Source organism: Miscanthus floridulus, chromosome 12 (assembly GCF_019320115.1).
Source record: "Miscanthus floridulus cultivar M001 chromosome 12, ASM1932011v1, whole genome shotgun sequence".
Classification (NCBI taxonomy): Eukaryota; Viridiplantae; Streptophyta; class Magnoliopsida; order Poales; family Poaceae; genus Miscanthus; species Miscanthus floridulus.
The window spans coordinates 72,132,347-72,142,235 of record NC_089591.1 but is presented as its reverse complement, the minus strand read 5'-3'; the positions used below and the strand labels follow the sequence as shown (position 1 = coordinate 72,142,235).

General features: G+C 48.5%; 1 protein-coding gene across 1 annotated transcript; it reads left to right on the top strand.

Annotated features, from left to right (window-relative positions):
• The first annotated feature begins 8,470 nt into the window (after positions 1–8,470).
• Positions 8,471–9,383, top strand: LOC136498123 (cysteine-rich and transmembrane domain-containing protein WIH2-like). Its single transcript, XM_066494064.1, has 3 exons — positions 8,471–8,630; positions 8,723–8,906; positions 9,035–9,383. Exons 1-3 carry the CDS (start codon positions 8,597–8,599, stop codon positions 9,078–9,080), a joined length of 264 nt encoding a protein of 87 aa, XP_066350161.1. The 5' UTR covers positions 8,471–8,596; the 3' UTR covers positions 9,081–9,383.
• The last annotated feature ends 506 nt before the right edge of the window (positions 9,384–9,889 follow it).

Below are 9,889 nucleotides of genomic sequence, written 5' to 3'. Positions count from 1 at the left end.
CCAAATAAACCTCACAAAATCAGATCCCAAGCTCAAACCATTCTAAACAGTAAACCCTAGCTCATATACCTTATCACAATCAAATAATAGCATGGAAATATCATGGATTGGGACCAAGAACTCACAGATCGACCCAATAAACCATCAACAAGTGGGATCCCAATCTCAGACCATGTCAAATAGTGAACCCTAGCAAACCCTAGATTATATGTATCATCATAGTGCATCAAAAACATGGAAACATCATGGATTGGGACAAAGAAATCATATATCTCCCACATAAACAATGCTATGAGCACTTTGACTGCCGAAATTGGGTTGTGTAAATACTTCACAATGCTATGAGCACTTTGACCGTCGAAATCGGGTCAAGTGTAACCAACATTCAAAGATTTCACCTTGCTTTGGGCACGGAGAGGAAGCAGCCACGAAACAAGCCAGCGGCTTGGAGAGGAGGAAGCAGATCCGGAGAGAAAGAAGGTGAACGCTTGGGTAAGACGAAGCAGAGTCCACCACAGGCCCACGTCCAGGCAAACAAACACCAGCAACCAGCAGCACCGCTCGTCTCGAGGAAGAAGATGATGACGAGTAGCAGCACCCATGAGTCGGTGAGACAGAAGAGGAGTAGCCGACGCGAGCCACGCAAGGCCCGTCTACGACCCCACCGCCACCACGCACCGCCGGACGAGGGAGGAGGAGGCAACCACACAGAGGACAGTGGAGAGCAGGAGGGATTGAGGAGCAGAGAAGACGAGGAGTGAGCGGCGCCCCTCAATATAAAGGGAGGCGAAACCCTAGCGGCGGGGAGGAGGGGAAAATTTCCGTGTCGTGCGTGAGATGGGGAGTGCTAGCTTGCCAACAGCCAAAAGGGAGCACGAGAGGCCGAATCGAGCTGAGCCCGGGAGAAACGAGGGGGAGGGGCGTTCCTCGGGGGCCTGGCTCCCAACTGCTTTAAGCAGCGTGCGGGTCCGGGCCCTAGAGGCGTCTAGGCAAACAAACAAACCCCCCTACACGGGTTGGGCATGTCTCACCCCCTCGTCCAGGCAAACAAACACGCCCTTGGGCTGTAGAGTTTGGGCCTGTATGGGTTGTTTACTCGGGCCAGAGATGTTTCTTTTTAAAAAAAAATGCGATTAAAAATCCTAAAATCTGACTTGATCTTAGAAAATTTGTAAATATTTTGTTTTAACTTGAAAAATTATGAAACCACTTTCAGTTTTTAAATAATGTTCTACCTTATGGTGCCTAGGTTATAATTATTTGAATCTTTTAGATACTGCAAGCATCTATTAGAAAATAACCATCCAAAGGAGTCCATAGAAGATTCAAGTAATTTTAATTTAGGCACCATAATATAGAATATGATTTTAGAAAAAAAAATATGAAATTGGTTTTATAATTTTCAAAGCTGAAACATTTTTCTATTATTTTCCTAAGATTAAACCATATAGGAGCAAAATATTAGAATATTTTTTTAGAAACAAATATTTACAGTTCAATTTATTTTTGAACTACCAGCATAATCTGATTCACCCTGCCGGTTGACGTGACACCATGAAAGATGGATGCATCAACAAACGGGTTTGAAAGTTGAAGCGAACAAAAATCTGGTTTTATAAACGACAAATAAAAAACGACCACGGAAATTAAGAGGGTGAAAATGATTTTCCTCAGCCATGTCAAGAGGTCGGCACACAGTTGAACTGCCTAGATCATATGGACTGCAAAGTCAACAAAACCAAAAGGGTAGTTACACCCTATCAAAAAAAAGGTAGGTTTATTCTTTCTTTGTTTGTTAGAGGGAGATCTTATATTATATTTTCCTCTTGGCATTTGTATTTGATTCCCTGCTCAAAGAGGAAAAGAAAACCCTTTTTATTTGGGAGTATTTTGATTTGGGCCATCATAAAGCTTAATTTGTTTCCTTTAGAACATGGTAAAGTTTCATAAATCCTATGTTTTTCATGTAAAATTGAATTAATTTCTATAAAAATTTCTAAACAATTTTTATGAAAAATCATGTTTTCCACGGGCCTTAGATATTATATTAATGAAAAATAAAGCTTTCAATGTTAGGGATGCATCAGTCATCAATTTTGACCTCGGAAGAGACGTCGAGAGTAGACCTGATTGATGGATCACTAGTCCATCACGCACCATCGTGCACGCCGGCAAATCACCCGGTTAAGGCGCAGGGTAAAAAATATGTTTAATACTTGCACGAAAACAATATTAGGAGTCTAATGTAGATACGTCATGCACAAAAACTTAAAGATTGGAGCTCTTTTTAGATTTAATATGTTAAAACTATTTAGAATTCTAAACATGAAATGCTTGATGTGGTAGATCACATTTCCTAGCAAATACAGAAAAGACAATGCAATAAACTATTTCAGGTCTTCACACTGCATGAGAAATATTCTAAAGCTTCAGTTTTCACACTGACCATCAACCATGAGTATTGATGTTTTTTTGTCTAGAGTCACATAGAGACTAGAAATTGGAAGAAGTGAGAAAATGCCATTTACCTTACCCAGTTAATAAGGCAATCAAGCTAATCCTAAAGGGAACCTGCAATCTTTTGATAAATAAAAAGAAGGATCCTCACTAATCAAATTGGCAAGCATTGATGCGAACAACAATCCAATTACGAGGACAAAAGATGTGTTTGATGTCAGATTTCTTTACAAACCAACACAAAATTTTTCCTGTTCCCCAAATAATCAATTAAGCTAATGCTATACACACACATAGCTTGATCTGTAGTAGAAAGGACAGGTGAATAATTCAAACCGACCTTCTCAAAGAATGTGTTGATGGTTTTCCCAAAACTCAGGCCCTATGATATCAACATGCGTAGCTGTAACTTGCAATCTTGGTCTCTTTATGGGTTCCCCATAGTCATCAATCTTCACAGCTATTTCTACCTACAGTTATACGCAATACATTATAAGAAAGATGTTGTCTTGCATGACTGCTAACATTTGCAGCATCACCTTCTCTCGGTAAACACTACATCCATTGCGGAACATAGCCGGTTCATCATCATAGTTTATTTGGAATTGTTGAGCAAGCAGCTCATTCTTGTCTTTTGCAAATGTTCCCTAGAAAAACAAAACTTGAACTAAAACATCTATACCATTGTGATAGAAAGGTCACCAACTCAAGAAAATTTGTACTACCTTCAAAGCTAGCTGAAGCTCTTGTTCACTTTTTGCAGACTTCACCAACATCCAGAAGCAGGTATTGTACTGATTATTTATATGACCTGAAAGGCATAAACAAAGAATATGCATATCAGCGAACTAATCGAATTATTGTTCGTTTCTGACACGTATATAGATCGCTCTTTTCTTTTTATATTTGACAAGAAGGTCCATGCTTTCTACAACTTTGGTGGGTATGATGTGGTTTTCTTGTAGGACTTGAGGGCAAAAAAAGTCACGCAAATAAATATGAGGTCTCATTTGCTATACAAGAAAAATTGAATTGCAGTTCCAGTAGCTTACGCCGAGAGTCACATAGAGGAGAGGGAGTTTAGGGAAGGGGAGGGAGGAGGGGAGAGAGCGCACGCTACAGTTTAGGGTTTGGCCCGTACCTAGGGTTTCGCCGAGCAAAGGAGCTCACGCTCCCCGACTGGCGAAGGCATTGAGGAGGCCGTGCGGAGGATGGGGGAGAGGAAGGACGCGACCAGGCCCCACCCACGCTGGCGCGGCGGGCGCAGGGGGCGGTGTTCCCTCACGCTCACCGCCGCCTCGGGAGGGAAGGGGAGAGAGGGAGAGTAAGGGGAGGGAGGGCAGAGGAGGAGGAGGAGGAGGAGCAGGATGGGCGCCGCCGCTACGGACCGATCGCAGCAGGCGAGCGGTGGAGACGGGGAGGGCTCGCGCTGGATCTGGCTGCTCATCGTAGATCCACCGCCTCCATTGGGTGCGTGAGGTCGACGCCGTGCTCTAGCATCAGATCGGCCGCCGGCAGGGGCCCCGCGAGCGGCCGCTCTAGATCCACTGCCGAGGTTGCTGACGTGACCTTCCCGTCGTCATGCACGGCCAGCACGGAGGTTCCTCTGCCGCCAGAGGCCTCTAGCGCGTTAGGGCGTCCGCGCAGCCGTGGGGACGACCGGCGACGGAGGGGCAAAACCCTAGGCCGCGCGACCCGCCACGTTGCGTGGCGAGGAGGAAGTGGTGTGGTGGCGGCGACGGCGGTGGTGGTGGTGGTGGAGGAGGAGGAGGAGGGAGGCCGCCGCCGCGCGGAGGGCGGGCCCCCGCCGAGGCCGTCCCGCGCCGTCGCCTGAGCCGCATCGCGAGCGGGGAGCGAGGGAGGGAGGGAGAGAGCGAGAGAGAGCGGAGAGGAGGAGGGCGTGGGGGCCGGTGAGAGCCGCGGAGGGCTTCGTAGCGGGCGGGCGAGGGCTGTAGCGAGCGACGAAGGCAATACGGGCCGTCAATCGGAGAATCGGACGGGCAGGGGAGTTTCGGGCGATGTGGGCACCCTGGCTGGCGGCCAAAGCTCGCCGGCTTAATGATAGTAAATGTTAGCTTTGGATCGGGCCAGATCAAAATCTTTAGCACAAAATTCTAACCGATGCAGTGGCAGGTAGCCAGACTATTTCTCAAATGTTCTTATATTGAGTCAGTTTTTTTGGATTGAAAATTAAACGTAGTTAAGCCGTGACCCATCACGTGCTCCTCGGCTACGCGACTTCATCTACCTCGAGTCACGCCCTTGCTCCCCCACCCCGCCGCCTCTGGCTGAGCCGCCCACATCCCGTCACCGCCTAACGACCCCGCCCACCCTAAATACAGAGCAAGCTCGCCGGCGTCGTCCTCGTCCTCCCCACCGCCACCCATGCCTCCACCACCGGCGGCCGATTGGGAGCCACCTCGCCGCGCCACCCACAACCCGCCCCTGCCCATCGAACCCGCCCACGCTAACCACAGCAACTCGGCGGCGAGCACCGCCGCGACTCCCCTGCTGCCAACCCTACCCAACCGGTTGTCCCCCGCCGCCCCCACCGCCTCGCTCGCCGCCCTTCAACCCGCCACCACCATCGTGTCGTGGCCGCCTCTCCCCGAATTCCATTCAAGAGCTGCCGGTGATGCCGGAAACCTAACCCCGGAACCCTAGCTAGCCGCCAGCGTCCTCGTCTTTGTCTTCGGTGCGCTGCAGGCGCGGGCGTGGTTGGGTGCGTGAGCGTGGGCCGGCCCACGTTGCGCGCTCTACGCGGAGTGGCGATCGGTCACACCTGTTTGAGTTTGCATTGAAAATTATGATCCAAACTCGATCCTATCAGCTCTGATGATCCAAGATCAAGTTTAGTAATGAACACCAAGAATTATGGGTGCTGGTCTAGTCCGAAAGACCATGTATATTTATAACTATTATAAACATATACAAAGTGTTCGGCTCTCCTTTAAGCCGGCTTGTTCGGCTTATTTTTCCAACAAGAGCGGTGTTTTTCTCTCTATAACATTCCAGCATGAACAGGATTTTTCAGCATAAATAGTGTTTTTTAATCTCAGTCGAACACTCCGTGAATAAATCAAATAAAAAATAGGCTCGGAACCCAAGCCTTGCACCTAACCGTTGGAGAACCTGGTTCGATTGGACTTCGGAGGCTTGTGTGGTAGCGTGACTGCGTGAGAGGAACTAGTGGAGCAGTTTGAAAGGGTAGTAACTGATGAACCCTAGTAATAAGCTAGCAGTAACCGTAGGAGCGTCCAGATGGAAAAGACAAACAGATCGACGCGCTGCCTGCGCTCGTCACTCACTAATATAATATAATCCGAAGCCGCGTGCATGGACGGATGGTTAGACCCCGTTCGCTTCGTTGAAAAAATAAATCAAAATATTATTCTGACTAATTTATTATAAGACAAAAATATTATTCTAAATAAAAAAATCTAAAAAACAAATTATAACAGAAGCGAACAGGACCCTAGGTGGTTAAGGAATTAAGGATGTGTACTAGTATAGTAGACGTACTAGTGTTAAATTAAATCCACTGCACGCAGACTGCAGCGACGATCACTCTGATTGATCGACAATGGAGCAGGCAATTTTCAACGAGGAACCGCGCGCGCGCAACGACGACAGTCGACGGAGACGGGACGAGTGCAGGTCGCAGTAGTAGTATTGAATTATTGATCCCATCTTTGAAAAAGGTAAAGGATGCTGTCAAGTGGCCAAGTCTGTTCGTTTGGCTGAGGCTTATCATAAATGATCGTAAATTTTTAGTCAAAATAATATTTTTCTTTTACACAAATCAACCAGTAGTACTTCTTCACAAACCAACAATGATATGAATCAGTCAACCGAACAGGCTGAACACCGGTGTGGTTGAACCCAGACAGGTTGGGTTGGCTTCGCTCTTAACCCGTGCAAGTCATGGGCAATACGACCGGTGTTCAATCTGTTCAGTTGGCTGGTTCGTTTATATGAGAGAGAAATACTATTGGTTGATTTATGTAAATAGTATTAATGTAGGGGGCTGACCAGCCAGCTAGCCCCAGCCGATCGGGCTGCGGGTTGCGGGTTGAACCCAGGAAACCAGCGGAACCCGTCCGCCCGCTGCTCACTCCAGATCAAATCAAGCTCGCAGATGGCTGAATCGAGCCTTATGCTACCGGAATCGAGTTCTTCTACACTAAATCGATCCCTCTTCCTCTAATCAGAGCTGCAAACATTGCTTTAATTTTTCCCAGCAGATCCAGTTTGCCCCGCCCCAATCAATGATGCCACCGCATAAATCCAGTCACCTTTGCACAAATCGAGCTCCTTGCAGCCTAAATTGAGTTTCAAACCACCAAATCCCTGCATGAATCAAGCTCGTCAAAGTTTGCATCGAGCTTCTTTCCTATAAGGCGGGAGACGGAGGAAAGAGAAGCGAGAAAAGGAAAGAAGCAAGCAAGCAAATCAAATAAGAGATACAGATTTGCTTACTCGGGCATGGCAAGGATAGGTCTGTGAGCTTCCTCATCGTCCCTGCCGACGCCGACGACCTTGCGCAGCTGCTGCCGGGGCTCCATCATCGTACGCCTCGCCAGCGAAGCGGACGGCAATGGTCGGCCCTACGGCGAGCTGTGGATGGGCACGCACCGTCGCTGCCCTCCTCGCAGGCACCCGACCTCTCGCTCGTTGCCTGGGATCTGGGTTGCGCGAATGCCGGCGCTCGACCACGCCGCCGCCGCACGGTGGGACTGCTACGGCCTACGTGCTACCTCGTCTTCTCTTAACCGTTAACCAACCCGCGAAGACCGTACCCAGCCCAATCCAATAGACTGCGTGGCCGTTCACCAACCCGTAAAGACCATACCCAACCCAACCCAGTTTACACGCGCACGGCTTGGGTAGTTGGATTGAAAACCCGCTCAAATCCGGTCAACCCGGACCATGAACAGGCTCAGATGCTGGTGCTCGGTGAAACGGACTGGCTAGGGTTTCCTTGCTGCGTCGTGAGCAAACCGATGCGCGCCTCCGTAGCGCAACTGAATGCGCGTGTTGTTCTATGTAGACTGTATTCCTTTGTGACTTGTGTGTGGACCGTGGAAGTGGAAGACGAACTAACCAACCAGGGGCTAGCTAGCAGGAGAAGAGGAGAGTCCACTATGCTTAGGCCCCGTTTGTTTCTGCTTATAAGCGGCTTGTCGATGAAAATAAGCGAGAATCCCGCCAAACGCTTTGCTTCTTTCCACCGATTCTCGCTTATGTGGTAAGCCGCTTCAGAGATTTGAACTACGAGAAGCGAAAAGCGAGAAGCGAGAAAATCTTCGCTTAGATTATAATCCAAGCGTGGCCAGAAGAAGTGGAAACAAACAGGCCCATCCTACAGCAGGCAGGCATATGCGACCGCCGCCTCTATGAATACTCTCTTTTTTTTATCAAGGCTAGCAAATACAGTACTCCTTCCACCCTAGAAATAAGTTCATTTTGACATGATTTAAGATATCACAAAATAATTAATTAGAGTCTATTTTCCCTGTTTTCTCTTATTAAATATAAGTCGGCCGTCGATACGACGAATATCCCTCCCCACCCTACCGGTTACCGAGGCACGCCACTCCCTTTTTTTTTTTTTGCTGTTGTTGCGGGGAACCGAGGACTGCGCTGATGGAGTGAGTATATTTGTACGTCGCAACAGAGCGTATAGCTTGTTGCATGCCTACCTAAACAACTTACGGCTTGAATATTTATGCAAAGATAACGACATATATAATGAGACTCATTACCTACCATGGCTAGACGCACGTTTTAGAAATGTAGCCTCGTGTTTGGATTTTGATTGTGCCAACTTTAAATTACAAACATGATCTCGTGTCGAATTCGGATTTAAAGAGCCAAGGAAGAATGATGTCTGGTGGGATCATGTCGTTGTATGAATGTCTATTCTTCTTAATTGAGTGGCGGAGGTCATGTCCTTTGGTTAAAAAAAATATACGATGGGATGGACTGACTGATGAAAAAGCGCCGTGGCTATAAAAGCGCCTCCGCCTCTGACTCCATCCGCCATCCTTGCCTCCTTGTCGATCATCGCCTCCTGCTCGGCCGGCTTCCCACCCCGCCTGCGTTGCACCGATCGCCGATCCACCTCCTCCGACCGGCCATGAGCTACCAGGCTCCTCCTCCCGGCACCGCCGGTACGTACTTGTAACACGAGGTTTGTTCATCAAGATGTAATCTTTATTGTTGCAGCTCTGATCGGTTTGCTTCGGTTGTGTTTCCTCTGCAGCCTACCCGCCGCCGGGCACGGCCTACCCTCCGCCGGGCCAGCAGGCGTACCCGCCACCGGGCGAGGGCTACCCGCCGCCGGCCTACGGCGCGCCGCCACCCATGGCCGCCGGCGGGTACCCTCCCCCGCCACCGCAGCAGCAGCAGGATTCTAAGGGCGGCAACGACGGCTGCTTGAAAGGATGGTAAGGATCTGTCTATCGACCTGCCCGCTGCCACTTCAGCGTTTTCACTCGTCGCTTCTAAATACTTGACTAATAACGTCTCTGATTCTGATCCACCCTTCTTCTCTGTTTGTGCCTCCGATCTGCAGCTTGGCCGCGCTCTGCTGCTGCTGCATGCTCGACATGTGCTTCTGAGTTCTGAGTTGTCGTCAGGGAGATGGGGATGGCGCGTCCAGATCCATCCATCCTGCAGTCAGGCGAGTGCATGGAGCTGTTTTCCTGAATCATGATGATGATACATCTTTGTTTCCATTTCCATCCTGTATATGTTTTCCCGTGCTATGAATCTATGATCATGCATGGACTTCACTAGTTAAACCAGCAGGGATTTTCTGGTGTTCATGTGCGTGTGTGCTTGAGCTATGAAAACATTTCCGATCAGATTTGTATTTGTACTCTGTTTGTTTGCCGTACTCTTCAATCCTCATCGTCTCCTTCGCTGACTCTGCGTGGCCTGGTTGTGTGCGTCAGTGCGTGTGGTTGGTGGATGGACGTTGATTTCTCAGCGTCCAGTTGGGTACAACAAGTGTAATCGTACCGGACTGTCATCACGTCCAAAGCAAAGAAAGACCAGATTAGCCTGACAGATAACAGGCGACTAAATCTATTGGACAAAGCTGGCATTTTCTGCATATTGTTTTGCAACACAATTGACCCTTACGGCTGAAGAAATGACAGGTGCCGAATATGCTGCACACCCAAACAAAATGCATCGGCATATCCAGCAGAGCCGATCAGCCTGTTTGGCTAGGATTATTCCCTCGTAAACGATCGTAAATTTCTAGCCGGAGCAGTATTATTCTCTCACAACAAACCAGCCAGCGGTACTTCTTCACGATCCAGCAACGAATAAGCCCAGCCAAACGAACAGGCAGAATTACCCCAAAAAAAGAATCTTTTTTAGTATTTAGTATCCCTTTCACAGAACAGATATATATTTATTG